Raw genomic sequence first — 15,968 nt, 5'->3', positions numbered from 1 at the left:
ACTGTTGGGATTTTAACTTATACCGCGTTCATCTGCATGCTCCAGGCAAGCTCTGTGCAAAATTTAAAAAAATCCTACGGCCCGGAAAGGTTTCAAATGTTCGCCTGTACGATAGGCCTTGTCGCCAACCTGTACGCGCGTAAAGGGCTCAATGACGTCACAACGGGTGACCTGCAGTTAAGTTCATTTCGCTGGGAAACTTGAAAACTGTTGGGATTTTAACTTATACCGCGTTCATCTGCATGCTCCAGGCAAGCTCTGTGCAAAATATAAAAAAATCCTACGGCCCGGAAAGGTTTGAAATGTTCGCCTGTATGAGAGGCCTTGTCGCCAGTCTGTACGCGCGTAAAGAGCTCAATGACGTCACAACGGATGACCTGTAGTTAAGTTCATTTCGCTGGGAAACTTGAAAACTGTTGGGATTTTAACTTATACCGCGTTCATCTACATGCTCCAGGCAAGCTCTGTGCAAAATATAAAAAAATCCTACGGCCCGGAAAGGTTTGAAATGTTCGCCTGTATGAGAGGCCTTGTGGCCAGCTTATACGCGCGTGAAGGGCTCTATGTCGTCACAGCGGGTGACCTGTAGTTAAGTTCATTTCGCTGGGAAACTTGAAAACTGTTGGGATTTTAACTTATACCGCGTTCATCTGCATGCTCCAGGCAAGCTCTGTGCAAAATTTAAAAAAATCCTACGGCCCGGAAAGGTTTCAAATGTTCGCCTGTACGATAGGCCTTGTCGCCAACCTGTACGCGCGTAAAGTGCTCAATGACGTCACAGCGGGTGACCTGCAGTTAAGTTCATTTCGCTGGGAAACTTGAAAACTGTTGGGATTTTAACTTATACCACATTCATCTGCATGCTTTAGGCAAGCTCTGTGCAAAATTAAAAAAAATCCTGCGGCCCGGAAAGGTTTCAAATGTTCGCCTATATCAAGCGACTTCTCCACTTGATGCTTTGTTTAAGTTCGCATCCAAATTAACAAGCATTGCTGCCTCAGTATAAACATTTTGTGAAAACAAAATAGTGTGAATTGATCATGGTGGTGTGTCAAAGATACATTGATGTTTTTGAATGGTCATTATGTTCTAATTTGTCCATATACTTGTGTTTTGTTTTTGGTAAATCCGTTGAAGTTGTGTTCAGTCATGCGTGAAAAATATTTCGTTGATATAAAAAAAAATTTCGCCGAAATGACAGCAGTTAAATTACAACACAAACATGACGTCATGGAGGAGAAAAGTTCAGGGGCACACATATCATCCGTTTTAAATAAACCGGATAATCGTAAGTAAATATATACGTAGCACTAAAATGGCCAAGACACGATAAACAGCGTGTAACTGATTTGTTGTGATACTTTATCGCTGGTTTGCTATAATCTTTAATATTTTCTGTCCATTTTGTTCAACTGGTAATTCCCAGCCTTTCTTCGTTCACGACACCCTGCGGCATTTGTTGATATATTACGCAACTAAATGGCGGAAAACCATGCTTTGCTTTCTATCTGATTTAAGAAGAGTAATAATATCATAATAAAAATTTGTGCTGCCGATGTAGAAGTACATTATCGATAAACCGTGCCGTGAAAAATTATGGATGAATATAAAAAAAACGCTGGCAGCAACCCCAATGGTAACAAATGGAACCTCGGTTTAAAACCACTGTGCTAAGCTTCGAGCTTGTTGACTGTTTAGCTTATCGTTCTGTTCATTACACTTTCGTTTAGATTGTATAAACTCGCAAGCCGTAAAAGGTATTTTCAAATTTTACTGGTTTTTGTTTCTTAAAAAAGTTCCTTAAAAATAACAATAAAATTCCTTAAAAATAACAAAACAGTTTTCGAAATCTAATTTTATTGATTCGACATTGCTAAGTTTTGCTACGACGTTGCTGAGAGCACCGTATGATAATAAGCACAAGTCAAGCAACAACTACACGCACGCACCACAAGCTTGTTAGTAATATGAGCGGGATTAAATTGCAAAGCCTTGAATATATGTGTCTTCTTCTCCTTGTTTAAAATCTTCTGTACAACAGCCCAAGAATGACCATACTTCCAACAACTCCTGCAGCAATCTTCAAAGCGTGCTTGGATGCGACTGCAAATCGAATTCAAATTACTAATAAAGCACATTACCAAAGTTGTTTTCATACTGTACACATCGCCTACCTGAATGTTGACATCGATCACCCTTGTATCCATATGTGCATCTGCAATTACGAAGTAAATATGTTACAAGCATCAGGACGCAAAAAAACTTTACTTGTATTCTGTAGTTACCCCTTGCCATGAGTTACCATTACCCCCTGCCATGAGGAAAACGCGGGGCAAGCTTTACGCTCTAAAACCGCAAGATTGTTTGGAAGCTATTCCTTTTTCCATTAAAAACTACCCATTAAAATAGTTTTTTTATTGTTTATTTGTTCTAATATACTGTATGTGAAAAAAACAATTGACCCATACAAAAAAACACAACAGAACATTTTATGCCTAAGCAACATGGCTTATGTGCAGGTTTGTCGAAAAAGACACACATCAGCTGAAGCCGAGTGAAACTTACCGACAGATGGAACCTCCTTCGCCCGTTTGACAACAGGTTCCACCATTAAAACAGTAGTTGGGGTCGGTGTCACAAGTACCTGTTTGAAAGACAAATCATGGTAATTTGAAAATGGAACATTTAGTAAGTGTTTTACCGATGCACGATTTTGTCGCATAATCATAGTTGTATCCAGCCCCACAGACGCACATAAAACCTTCTTTCACATTATAACAAGTTGCTCCGTCTGAACAGATGCCCGCTGAGCAACCAATAGAACCTGAATAGAGTATTGAGGGGTGGAAATTTAGAAAAACCCAATCCTTTTAGTTTTCTTTAAACAATATCTTTACTTTTCCATTAGAACCTACCGGATGTTTGGGCTGTGATTTGACCAGTTCCGTTTCTTTGCAATCCCGTAACATCGTTTGTAACAACAACTACTGTGAACACGTAATTTGTAGCTCGGGTCAATCCATGGATGGTCACTTTAACCGTGTTGCCGTTTGCAGGGGATGCTTGAACATGAACTGGAGTAACCCCAGTCGCCATCACGTGATAGCTGGTGGCCCGTGCAACGGATGCAAAAGATATAATGAGGGATGTTTCGGTGATAGAAGATACCGTGAGTGGTGAGATAATGGGAGCTGAATTAAGAATTAACATTAAGAACGTATTAGACAATATTCACAACAGACTTGTGCAGACCTCACAATGGTTTACGAAACCGCAGGTAAAATTGAATAATTTAGACAATAAAAAAATGAAGCTTACTTGTTGATAGAATCACGGGGTTGCTGAAGGAAGAGTAAGCCAGTGTACTGGGGCCAACGATGGCCAGAACTCTTACTTGACCGAAGCATATTTCGTTTGGGGTTAGGTCGTTGAATGTAGCGAAGAGGTCAGTTGTGATTACCTCAAATGTTTCCCCAGGACAAGTAACTGCAATAATTAACTTTGATACAAAAACTATTTGAAACAGACCTGTGTAACAAATGCACAATAAAGTATTCGACTAATCTATTAATTCTTTTTGCCCTTAGCAATCTCTGTTCGTTTTGTAACACAAGTGTCATGCGCACACACTACGTGGATGATAACAATCAATTATAAAACAGTAAAACAATATTGGATAGGTAAAGATACGAAGACTCAAACTCAAACTCACGTTTAACTTCGTAATCTAATGCAGCGCTGACACTGTCGTATTCAAACTTTGCTGACATGGTGTTGATTCTTGTTGCACGGAAGGAATTAGGAATATCGGGCAAAGTATGTACTGCAAAAAACAATTTTTTTTCGCGATAAGTAAGTTGTTTTACGATTTGCAATAATTTTGCGACAATTTGATGCTAAAAAACATATTGAATTGCACACATGGATTTATAATTGCTTTGTATATTAACGATAGAAAAAACGTACTGGTAACAAGATTTTCAAACACATCAGCATTCAGATCAGACCCGTCTAATTCTGCAACAATGTACATGTGGGTTGGATCGTTAGTGTTGAGCGTTCCAACACACGACGCAACAGTACTTCCATTCCTATAAAAGCACAAATAAAACGCTTGAACGAGAATAACAGTCTTTAAAGTAGCAATCGTTACCTGAAGGCAGTGATGTTTACGTCCAGTAAATCTAATGTAGCATTTCCAAGTACAGCCTTCAGCGCTGTAGTCAACTCAGGCTCGTATCTATCGCGTAATTGGCGGGAGCGGACTGATGTAATATCCTCAAGCTCAACACCATACGCTTCATTGAGCAAGTTTAACGAAAAAGCCACTTTTATTGCATCTGAAATCAAAAGTATGTAATGTCTAGATGGTAACAGTCTGGATTGTCTGGATTGTGCGTCAGCTATTCCAACAGCCCAACTTACCTGTGGTCACAGCAACAAAGTTACTAAATTCCGATTTCCTGTAAACGTAGGATGAATTTTTTAGCTTCCGAACTCTTGTGCCCAACGAGTAATTCGTATTTGGTTTCAAGTTAGTGATTGTCGCGATGATCTCGGTGGTGATAATGTGTTGTTCATTTCCATCGGCTGCAATCACCAACACCTTTACAAAAAAAATTGATAATTTGTGTTATAGTTTAGCAACTCACCCTTGCGGATTTTTGCAAAAAAATGTTGACAATAAACATTTTTGCAAAAACTTTGAATTTACAAAATTAGTGCAAAAGTTGATAATAAACTGAATATATACATAATATATCAATATCCACGAAAACTTGAAAGTTTTAAGCAGCAAAAAAAATACATATTGGGTGACCGGTAAGAAATTTAACCGGTTTGCGGACCGACGATTGAGAAACACTGTTTTATTTGCAGAATACCTCGTATTCTCCGTAGAAACGACGAGCGTCTGTAACGATTGTCAACGAATCTGTGGAAACTTGCAGTACGTTGGGCGGAACCGATAGAGGATTGACTGCGAAAATATGTATGGTAATATTTTGGATTGTAAATCTTGTTTTTATCGCATTTTGTAGGGAAATAATTTCTCATTACAGTTTTTTTGATAATTCGGTTACAAACAATACTACCATCCAATCAGGGATGTGCAATTTTCGTGATATTTTTTTGCTATGAAGCCCAAATCCACAAACAAAAAAACATTTTCTTACGTATACAGTCAACACCAGGATGACATTGGCAGTCATATGATCCAATAGTGTTGATACAGAACGATTGTGGAGGGCAGATCTCCGTATTCGAACATTCGTCGATATCGGTGCAAGTCTAATGGAACAAGATTATTCATGGGACAAAAATTATAATGTGTTTTTTTCATGTAAATATAGTTTAGTACAGAAGAAAGATGGATGTTTAAAAACTTACACCGCCGGATGACATTTGATAGCCGTCAAAACACACACAACTGAAGTTTCCTTGAGCGTTAACGCACTTTAATCCTGCTGGACAAGTGCTGTTGTCCTGACACTCGTTGATGTCCTTGCAAGTCTAAACGAAGCGTTTTTAGAATAAAACAAATTAGTGGGATACCAGAAAACCCGGTATTCTTCGAAAATATAATTTTTTTGTTTTTGACACAAAGATAACAATCGTAAAAACACTTTATCAATCAATTTTTCCGGTCGATTTTTTTACATTAATTTGTGTGCAAATGCGATAAACACTTACACCATCTGCAGTCATCTCATGTCCTGAATTGCACACACATTCAAAACTTCCGTCGAAGTTCATGCAAGATGATCTGGTTGGGCATATACCGACACCCAAACATTCGTCTATGTCTTCGCACGTCTATTAAAAGGAATTAAAAGCATTTTTATATAAGAGAATGAGACGAATAAATTACGAAAAAACAACAGATTTGCACATATATTTTGTCTTTTGAAACCTCACCTCGTTTGTAGATTTGTTGAAGCCAGACGGGCAAGAGCAATTGTAGCCACCAGGAAAGTTGAGGCAATTCACACCCATAGGACAAGAAGAGATATTTAAGCATTCATCAATGTCTTCACATGTCTGCATCACGTAAATATTTACACATACATAGATATAATAATTCAAGTCATAGGTAGCACATAAAGCGTGTGGCACAGTTATATTTCTACTATTATTTGGAGACAGTTCCAGAGGATTGACACATGGAGTACTTTTGCATTACATACTCCATTATCAACCAAGTGATGTCCTGGCAAACACGTGCAGTTGTATCCTCCAACAAGATTTGCACAAACAGCACCACGTGGACAGACATCTGTGTTCAAACATTCGTCCATGTCGGAGCATGTCTGAAAAATCAGACGATTAAAAGAGTCAATCAGTTTACTAATCCCATCTATTATCGGCCCTAACAACAGAAATGATTTGCGTAAATTGACTATTATCCTCCCGCCCTAGCTCCACCATGCGAAGAATATTTTAAATAGTGCTCTAGATCCATCATGTGTTACAGTAGTAAAACAGTTCCACTATGCGGTCATTATTTCAAACGATCCCTTAGCTTTTCATGGCTGACAATATTTTAAATGATTGTCTGCCTCTACCATGCGGACATAAGTAACATGGTCCTTTGCTCCCCCTTGCGGACAATATTTAAGATGTTTATGTTTATCCAACATTGATTTCAGGTTTTTTTTAGCTTCACCATGTGGACAATAATAAAATAATCCTTTAATTCCTTCTTGGTGGGCTCCCTTTGGAGGACAATATTTTGAATGGTTATACTCTCGGCAAAAATATTTCAAATGTTAATCTGTCTCCCCCATGCGGACAATATCAATAATGGTCTACCATGTAAGTTATAGCTCAAACATGGCGTTAAATAAAAATTTTGGCGACGGTATATTACAATGATTGTTTATGTACGTACGCCGTTGGCATTCATCTCGAATCCCATAGAACACATGCATTCGTAGCTTCCCTCTGTGTTCAAACACAATAAACCTTCTGGACAAGCGCTTTCGTCCATGCATTCGTTAGCATCCCTGCATGTCTGGAACCGAAAATGCTTAGTTTTTATTTGTCATAATTACGGCTAGTCACGTGTAATCCATGTTCTCGAAATGAAATTTTTATTTACTCTTTGTGGAATGCTTACGTCATTTGTTGCCATGTGGTAACCTGTTGGACACGTACAATGGTACCCGCCATTAAAATTAAAACATGGTGAGGAAGACGGACAAATATCCTCAGTTAAGCATTCATCAATATCGATGCAAGTCTGCACACAAAAAGTGGTCAATTTTGTTTGTTCAGATTGGGATAAAATTCAGACAAAAAACGTACAAAATGTTTTAATCCTTTCGTAGGTTTTGCTAAATTTTTTTTTACAATTTATCACTTACTCCATCAGATGCCATTTCATAACCATCGAAACATGTGCAATTGTATCCTCCTTCCATTTCCACGCACAGTGAAGTGTTGTTGTCGCAAGTGTTTAGGTTGGGATCCGAACACTCTTCCACGTCAACGCATGTTCCCGATAATTCCTGAAATCCAGATCTGAAAAGAAATAAAGTTCACAGATCATTTCAATTACACGAAATTAAACATTGAATTAAACCCCGTCAAATCATGTTTATCTACCAGCAAACACAAATCAACCTACAAGCATCAATTACAATAAAACCAAATCGAGTTTTTCCAAGACAAACATAATACAAGCCATATTTCAAACTTTGTGGGGGTATGGCATGATCTCTGCGCCACGTTATTTGTTCCTGCAACCATGTATATATCGACTTACTTGCAAATGCAACTGAATAAAGGAGCTTCATTGACACATATCTCTGTCTGATTATCGCAAGTGTGTAATCCTTGCTCGCACTCATTTAAATCCACACAAGAAGTCTCATCCCCATCAGTGGCGTTTCTAATTGTACGATGGTAAGTTCAAGAACATACTGAGGAAATTGTAAACAGCTACCTGATAAAATTTGGTAAACATGGACACGAAAACGATCCTGGTACATCCTGACAACTGGTCGAGTCGAGAGAACAGTTGTGAGCGCTTGTCGTGCATTCGTTGATGTTTTGACAAACCCCCGAAGTGTTGGTCGCAAACCCATTGTTGCACAAACAACTATAAAGAAAGTCTTGTTTTTGTCATGTAATATTTTAGAAATGTTCCACAAAGTAAAATTTTATATTCAAAAGCCACTTTCATCTTGTTGGTATTTAATTAAAACACTTTATCCAGTTAGTTACCCGTAAGTTCATATTAATCCAGTTAGTTACCTGTAGTTACCAATCGTATTCACACAACGGGAATGTCGGACCATAGTGCAAGGATCTCCGGTGCATTCATCCACATCACGACATTGTGTTGTGTTCTCCAACACATATCCGCCATTACAAGAACATATAAAGCCGTTGTAGATTGACTCGCACATATGTTCACATGGATTCGAATCGCACATATCAATATTCGTACAGTTTCGTCCATTACCTTAATGTAACATACAGCCAAATCCTATTAAAATGAGTTTATAAACAAAGCCTAGGATGTCAAGCTTTTATCAAAAAATGTCTACCCGCCAGTAACATGGTTTGTTGTTTGAAACAAAACAGACCAATTGGTGGATGTAACATTTGCTTGTGCAGTAATACCTGTTGTTCCTTCTGGACAATCCCCACATGTCTCACCAACTCCTGGAGCTGGAACATCTGTGCATGTGACGTTGGTGAAACACGCTGATAAAAGGCAACCATTTCTATCCTCGGAACAAATAGAACCGGTGTATGCATTGGAGCATTCACAGTTGACGATCTACAAAAATGGGTTATTTTATTTTATTTGTGTTTATTCAAGTAAATAAACTTTGGATTTTGGTTTATACGGAAAAAGTATCTGTTTTTTCCCTTTATGTTATGTTTGATTGGAGAAAACGAATCTTATATGAAATAAAAGGATGCCGGGTATTTATAATCAAAAGTTATTAACACTACTCCACCCTCCCAAATCTGTTTAAAGATTTGGGATAGATGGAGTAAGTAAATTTTCAACACAAGAACCTGGTAGTTTTCGTTTCCCAAGGCTGGATCATCGAACAAGCAAGTTCCGTTGTTCAAACAGTTGCACAGTTTCACGTTGATGACCATGACAGATTCACCTCCAAGGGAATCGGTGGCAATCACAATTAAGGTCATGTTAGTGACGTTTGTAATCACGTGATGGTCTGACGGGGTCCACGTCACAACACCAGTCACTACAATTTTGAACCGGTTTATTGTGTGTGTACGTATAGATCCTTGTTGCGATAGTATGCTAGCACAGAAACGTAACAAGAATTGTAAGGAGTTTAAAACCTTAAGCACAGGTGGCATTTAACTCTCGATCAGGTTCACTATGCGCGACTTTCCCAAAAACCTTATATGCATGACTGGACGTTATATCACCACTTTTCTAAAGTTAATATAAGGCGCTATGCACATAGGAGCACCGACATAACAGTGCAAATAATTTCCCATCTTTGGCTTGTTCGCAGGGCACTTTAAAGTTTTCGCTCTATATTATCCTCTATTATGCTGTGACTTACAATTTTCAATGAACATTCCACCGATACTGTCAGTTTCATCAAGACTAAATGTAACTGCATGTCCATCAGCATCGCTTGCTTCGACAGTGAAGGTGTTCAATGTGTTTATTCGGGCCAATAATGTGGTTTTGTTTTCCATCACAGCAATGATAGGTGACGGAGCGACGGTAATGATCGGCAATGCATTAGCTGTGAAACAAAGGAGGGCCCGAATAATTAATGACAAGGATTCCTCAGCAATCCGCAACAAATTTATTTTTTTGACACGATATGTGGTTGTATGTTACATATAACTAACCATTGGTTTCGGTTATTTCTGCGCTGCTCTCGGATTCTGCTTTGGTGTTTTCTCCGATTTCACTTCGGTTTGTCGTCAACACGTCGTAGAGACAAGTAGTAGAAAGTACATTGTTGGTTGTACAGTTCGCCCGAATCCCCTCAAAGTGAGATGATCCTCGTTGTTCGGCCACAAGATCTTCGAAGAACGGAGGTTCGGATGCTGATGTGGGATTGTGATCTTGGAATGTGTCGCCAGTTTCACCGGTGTAGTTAAAGAAGCTTTCACTTTCGTTAAATAACTTCCCTGAAAAGGATACAACGATTAGAAAGACTCTTCATTGTATTTATCAATTAGGACATTATTATACATTAAATTGCTATAGTTACATGTTTGTCCGAAAGAGAATATCTTTCGTTCATTTAATGTTTTATTTAGAATGTCGAGATTTTCTGTTGGTTGCAGCGTCATCCAATCAAGGGTCGTTCCGTTTCTCATTAAGAAGTCGTTTTCTTTTATTCCATCCCAATAACCTACATATCAAGTTTGCTGTAACTGCCTTTCAATACAACCCAGATAATTTGTTTTGTTATGTTAGTACTAAAGATAATCCAAAAACACCAAATGCTTCCTTAATTACATAGTTGTCAATACCTTTTTTTTTGAATTAACACAAAATACTTACCCATTAACCCCTGTGAATAGTTTTGCAGTGCAGCTGTGTCTCCTGTGAACTGCATGGTAAGGAGAAAGTTGGTGGATGTTATCGAAAGTGAATTCGACGAGGGAAATGTCGCGGTGTAAGTTCCGTTTGCGGCGGTTAAACTCACTTCTTCCACGACTGTTTCAGCTAAAAAAGCGGTTATATTGCTCCAAATGTTATACGTTGAACTGAATTGCGCAACTTACTGTCTGTTATGTTTTCCACAACAGCGCCATTCACTTTGACAATCACGCTGTCACCCATTGTACTCGTGAAGTCAACCTCAAACTGAACCTGTAGCAATATCATTCATTTGTATCGCGCAAACAAAGTTTATTTGTACTGCTAATTTTAGAAAATAGGTAAATTTTATCAGTGACCATAAAAAATCCTGAACTGTTGTGTAAATAATACATGTACATTGTTTGGTTACATAAATTGTTTGTTTAGTTACAGTGCCGGTTGTATTGGTCGCCAGGTCTTTTGCTGCAAAAGCGGTAAAAACAGTTGCGTCCGAATCAGTCATATCTTCTTTCTTGGCCTTCTTGGTGCGAGCTTGCAGGGAGAATACACCGGGAGCGTACAACATATGATACTCTCCCAATCCGTTAAAACTGTACGTAACCTCGTCGTTTGTTGTAATGTGAGGATCGCCCCAGAAGAAAGCTATGGGAGTGAATAGTTTTGTTTGAATTTTGTTCTTTCGTTTGTGAGAGCAAAATATAGAAATATACTTGGAAATATATACTTACCAATCCTTCTTGGATCATAACCGATACAGGTGGCTGGTTGTCGTTGAGCCTGGTACAAGTTACAAAGACCTGGATCGTTGCTCTCGACGCAACACTGCCTTCTGGGAATGAGGTCGTTTTCTAATAATAAAAAACTTAATTAACTATTTAACTATTTTAAGATATGGAAAGAAGGGCATACTATCGTCTAATAAATGTCACTGAACTCTAAACAAAATGATAAGTGTCAAGTAAGTACTGTACGACACGATATCAAGTGTATTTTCGTGCATAAACTCACCCATGGAGCGATTGAACTGAGCTTCGAACAATTCTTCGTTTCTTGTGGAAACCCAAGACCAACGCGGGTTTCGTTCAAATATCGGGATCTGGTTGCGCTCGTATCGACTCGCAAACGGACCAGATAAGAGTGGAGCCTGATTCCACCATCCCAAGAACCGCGAAAATGAGTTTTCTCTGACTGCGTAGCAACATCTTGGTCCATTGTTAAGTCGAAATTGGAAGCAATTGTACAAACCAACTGCAAAAAACACATACTACTGTTCCAGTTGAAAGTTCAATTTGTGGGCTAATAGACAGGGATTTACAAACACATTTGGAATCCAAACACCTTCAGTCTATATTCGTCCAAATCCGGACTGAATTCGAATGGTTTTTGACGTCATAAATTTAAACATGGGTCGTAAAATTACACAAAAATATGCGAAAACAAATAGTTTCACCTTGCTCGTATCCCCATTCCTCAATGTTTGCCGTGCGGTAATAGCCGGGCCGATATCGGTTACGAAGGGAATTTACGTGGAGTTCTACGTCTACAGACCATGTGAATCTTCTGTCAATTCGCGCCTGAAGACTATTGCACGGACAGGGCTCCTCTTCTGGTTTCCATGGATCTCTTACGTCTCGCAAAGCCCACTTTTGACACCCTATCCTTGCTGCTCCTTCGTTGTCACTGCCTTGTGCTACTTGATAATAATACTGGCCTGTTGGGCCACCTGCAAAAAGGATATGTATTGTAAATATATCGCAAGTATTTTCTGTGATACTTTCCATTAAAAGTTGACTTGACAATTTACCCGCGACAATTAGAAAGCCTAATAACAAAAGGCTTAAAGTCGTAACGTTTTCTACATCATCTATAAAACACATTTGGAGATCTCCATTATTATGGCATTTTTCACATATAAACCATAAAAGTCTTTAAACACGTTTTTTATTGCAGACAATGTGTCGAAAACTTCACCTGCAGTTTGATTTCGCTTGTCAGGCCTGTACTCTCCCTGTATCTCAACGTAATCGTGACCCAGTGCAAAACTATATCCAATCATCGCCCGGTTTCCCCAGTGATATCTCTTTCGTGTATCCCATAACATGGCGTCTTCTTTGTAGTTGTAGATAAGATAAGTGTCGGACCCGTCGCTTGCTATTATCGCTTGGAATGTGCTCGGCTGTTAACGAATAATGCAAATCAAATCCAAATTATGTAAAGTTAAACGTTTCAACCTCACTAATGCTTTGTAGGATTAAAATTTACATAAAACAGCCAAAGCTAGAATGCTGTTCATCATAATGCTGGTAAACGTTTCGAACTCATACAGGGTTCATCATCAGTACTCAGGGTTCACCATCAGGATAAAAATTATCAAGCCAATATTGCAAAACAGTTTTATGGGTGGTGGCAATTAAAACTAGTTAGCGGAGAATTTTAAGGCTTACGTAGTTGCGATTGAACTTTTCATCAAACATGACGACTTTGCTCCATGTGGCTTTCAGTACAAAGAAAGGTTCAAAGTCTTGGCGTTGAAAGTAGTCGTTGATTCGACTCGCAACCTCTTGGATTACCGCCATGCTTTTGTTTGTCAAAGTTGCTGCTCCTTGATCATACACCTGAAACAAGACAACCTCGTATTGAACACAAATACTTTTACAAAATTAACATCTAGAAAGGTTGAAAATCGATGCAAACTCTCCTGCTAAGCTTCCTCCTTTTATTGTCTTTTTGTTTAGATGGAAGTTTTAGTAGCTGGATAACGTTTTACCTGGTAGTAAACTCGACCCTTGTTGTTGACACTTGGGTGAAAATCATCCCAAAATGGGGCGATCAATGCCACGTCGTAGAAGTTAAAGCCGTCGTACCAAGGAGAGGAAAGATACTCAACAAACCAAGATCCCGATCCGAGAGTTATCAAACCGTTTGACGTCACACGCATATCTCTAAACCTTCGTATCGAGAAGGGAATGGAAAACGAAGATCTGAAAATTTGCAGTAATTAATAAAGGACGCTGAAGTGTATCGTACTGTCGTATGACAAGGTAGGATCGCCTTACAGTGTAGACCCTTACTTGGTTATCTTACATATCGTATTACGATCGTTCATTTTACTGCCATCGCAGCCAAGGCATTACAGCCAAGCTAAATCAACCACTTAATTACGGAGGCTTGCGCCTGTAGACGTTTTTTTGGACACTGACTTGATTATCGGTGATGCGATGTCGTCTTGTATCTCCAATAACACGTCATTTTCAATTTCTCCGTATGGTAGCAGTCTGATAAGATAGCATTTTTCCCTTCCATCTCCTCTGCAAAAATACGTCGGTTTAAAGTCTTTGTACGCCATTTAAACTTATCATGTCCACATTGCAAAGGCAAAACACGAGCATTGACATTAAATTGTTTTGATTTACCTGTATCCATCGTTACAAATGCATTTGTAGCTTCCGATCGTATTTTCGCACTGCGAGTTGACATCACATTCAAACGTGTTAAGATGGCATTCGTTTGCGTCCTCTTCGCAAGTCGGTCCTAATCATATCAAAATAAGTCATGATCGTGAGCACAGTTTTTACTTTTCCTGAGTTTTCCTGGCATGCTAAGTTACCTTGATAACTAGATGTACAGTTGCACTCGAAACTTCCTGCCAAATCGATGCACGTTCCACCATTTTGACAAGGGGCGGATAAACAGGGACTTGTGTAATATTCGCACTGTGTACCGTAGTAGTATTCTGGACATCCACAAGAAAAGGTACCATCCATAGAAAGGCAGGTACCGCCGTTTTCGCAGGGATTCTGGTCACATATGTTCGCACCTAAAAAAGTGTCAATTCAACGTTATTGCACAGCAGCTTGTAACGACAGCTGTATTTCTTGTACGGTATGTAACTTGTAAAAGTAATCAACGCCTTTATTTTAGAAATAAAAGATTTCTTGCCTACGCATTGGTCTCCGAAAAGCTGAAGGCCTCTGGGACAGCGGCAAACAAACGATCCATCAGTGTTTGAACATGTTGAGTTAACCGGACATGGTGAAGGAGTTTGTTGGCATTCGTTGTTGTCAATGCAAACATTTGGTTGGTTGGGCCTTGATGTGTAACCCAGTTTGCACACACATTCAGGATTTGACAGAGTGAAAGCAACACAGTAGCCGTTGGTGCAGGAAAGAGTGCAGGTTTTAGCTGCGAGTGGGCAATAAATTATAGTTTTAAAGTAATTCATGTTTTGCATGTCTATCTCTATTGCAATTCTAAATTCCTGGTAGTGTAATACACAGGAGTGCCTGAGAAAACTAAATAAAATATTCGTACTTGTCGTTATTGTAAGCGTGGTCGATGAATCAAGCAGGCCGTCGTCCAATATCGAAACCACAAGCGTGTAAGTAGCTTCCGGGGTGAGCCCAGTAACCAGTAAATTATCGACGTCAAACGCTGTAATCGTCCATGACTGACCGTATCCTGACACTTCAATTGAATATGTACGTGTTGCCATGGTAACATTCAATCGGGTTATGTTTAAAAATATCACTCGGGTCCCTGGGAAGCCTTCGACTGCAGGAAAGAAAGAAATTAAACCTGTAAATTTGCCCACGAATTTGTTAGAAGATTGTATACCAACCTCTTGTCGAAACTGGTTCTACTGCTCCAAAACCTAAAAAAACACGAAGTTATAAATGTTCTTTTAGCTGCATTAAATACTTTTGACAATCTAGCCACCACTCTGTGGCATAACACTAGCAAACCCCTGTAAAATGTATTTATGCACTATGTTATAAATATTTCTTGCCATCGGTAGTTACGCTTTCCAGCAAATCGATCATTACGTTCTCCAACTCTTCCTGTGAAATCTCACGTCGAGTGTGGCTGATGAAAACAATGTATGAAAAATGTAGAATTACCAATAATGTTTTATGATTGTAAAACTGCTTTCTAATCAAATAATTTTACATTTTAAACTGCTTGGAACGTTTAATTAATTTTATGTGTGTCTATTTTCTCTCTATTTGCGATTCTGTATTAGAGTGTACTGTAACGGACAGTGTATGAAGATTGTTGTTTTGCACTTATTACCACATCGGTATTTCGCTGAATCGTACGTCAATTTTGTCAATACGGAAAATGACGTCAGAAATCCAGAGACTTCAACTTACGTGGATAACAAAATGTAACCAAAAACCGCGTCCGTAATGTTTCCATAAAGAGAGACTTCCGTGCGCCAGTCCGTGTAATAGTAAATCGTTGGCGGGAAAGACACACTCAGATCAAATTCATTTACATTCTGTGGTAACAAACAAATACTGTTTACATACTGCCTTGTTAAGTAAAAGCCCCTGCATATTGTATTGTATTTCATTGACAAATGCGTAAAATATATGTCTTACAACGCTGAGAAAGGAAAAACTACGAT

General features: G+C 38.9%; 1 protein-coding gene across 3 annotated transcripts in view; it reads right to left on the bottom strand.

Annotated features, from left to right (window-relative positions):
• Positions 1-1,708: 1,708 nt before the first annotated feature.
• The window catches only part of LOC145917457 (uncharacterized), a 29,699-nt gene continuing 15,439 nt past the window's right edge, over positions 1,709-15,968 (bottom strand). For 2 of the 3 annotated variants that reach the window (XM_083002948.1, XM_083002949.1), the window contains exons 56-99: positions 15,712-15,839; positions 15,348-15,424; positions 15,180-15,212; positions 14,873-15,112; positions 14,501-14,743; positions 14,169-14,378; positions 13,975-14,092; positions 13,762-13,869; positions 13,329-13,542; positions 13,006-13,176; positions 12,533-12,737; positions 12,012-12,284; positions 11,570-11,809; positions 11,290-11,409; positions 10,992-11,203; positions 10,744-10,831; positions 10,520-10,684; positions 10,224-10,367; positions 9,856-10,140; positions 9,558-9,746; positions 9,034-9,227; positions 8,629-8,788; positions 8,257-8,467; positions 7,946-8,101; positions 7,766-7,891; positions 7,365-7,521; positions 7,118-7,240; positions 6,890-7,012; positions 6,186-6,308; positions 5,917-6,039; positions 5,692-5,814; positions 5,389-5,511; positions 5,175-5,289; positions 4,884-4,978; positions 4,426-4,606; positions 4,154-4,340; positions 3,967-4,091; positions 3,713-3,823; positions 3,319-3,486; positions 2,916-3,191; positions 2,702-2,824; positions 2,566-2,644; positions 2,175-2,215; positions 1,851-2,103 (exon numbers count right to left, since the gene is read on the bottom strand). In XM_083002948.1, the coding sequence (XP_082859074.1) occupies positions 2,021-2,103; positions 2,175-2,215; positions 2,566-2,644; positions 2,702-2,824; positions 2,916-3,191; positions 3,319-3,486; positions 3,713-3,823; positions 3,967-4,091; positions 4,154-4,340; positions 4,426-4,606; positions 4,884-4,978; positions 5,175-5,289; positions 5,389-5,511; positions 5,692-5,814; positions 5,917-6,039; positions 6,186-6,308; positions 6,890-7,012; positions 7,118-7,240; positions 7,365-7,521; positions 7,766-7,891; positions 7,946-8,101; positions 8,257-8,467; positions 8,629-8,788; positions 9,034-9,227; positions 9,558-9,746; positions 9,856-10,140; positions 10,224-10,367; positions 10,520-10,684; positions 10,744-10,831; positions 10,992-11,203; positions 11,290-11,409; positions 11,570-11,809; positions 12,012-12,284; positions 12,533-12,737; positions 13,006-13,176; positions 13,329-13,542; positions 13,762-13,869; positions 13,975-14,092; positions 14,169-14,378; positions 14,501-14,743; positions 14,873-15,112; positions 15,180-15,212; positions 15,348-15,424; positions 15,712-15,839 (6,789 nt within the window). In that variant the 3' untranslated portion in view covers positions 1,851-2,020. Of the gene's footprint in view, positions 1,720-1,850; positions 2,104-2,174; positions 2,216-2,565; positions 2,645-2,701; positions 2,825-2,915; positions 3,192-3,318; positions 3,487-3,712; positions 3,824-3,966; positions 4,092-4,153; positions 4,341-4,425; positions 4,607-4,862; positions 4,979-5,174; positions 5,290-5,388; positions 5,512-5,691; positions 5,815-5,916; positions 6,040-6,185; positions 6,309-6,889; positions 7,013-7,117; positions 7,241-7,364; positions 7,522-7,765; positions 7,892-7,945; positions 8,102-8,256; positions 8,468-8,628; positions 8,789-9,033; positions 9,228-9,557; positions 9,747-9,855; positions 10,141-10,223; positions 10,368-10,519; positions 10,685-10,743; positions 10,832-10,991; positions 11,204-11,289; positions 11,410-11,569; positions 11,810-12,011; positions 12,285-12,532; positions 12,738-13,005; positions 13,177-13,328; positions 13,543-13,761; positions 13,870-13,974; positions 14,093-14,168; positions 14,379-14,500; positions 14,744-14,872; positions 15,113-15,179; positions 15,213-15,347; positions 15,425-15,711; positions 15,840-15,968 lie in introns of those variants that run through there. The other variant, XM_083002950.1, reaches the window with a different exon arrangement.

This window comes from Ascidia mentula, chromosome 1, assembly GCF_947561715.1.
Source record: "Ascidia mentula chromosome 1, kaAscMent1.1, whole genome shotgun sequence".
Taxonomy (NCBI): Eukaryota; Metazoa; Chordata; class Ascidiacea; order Phlebobranchia; family Ascidiidae; genus Ascidia; species Ascidia mentula.
Note: the sequence above shows the minus strand (reverse complement) of the source record. Positions and strands in the feature narration are given on the sequence as shown.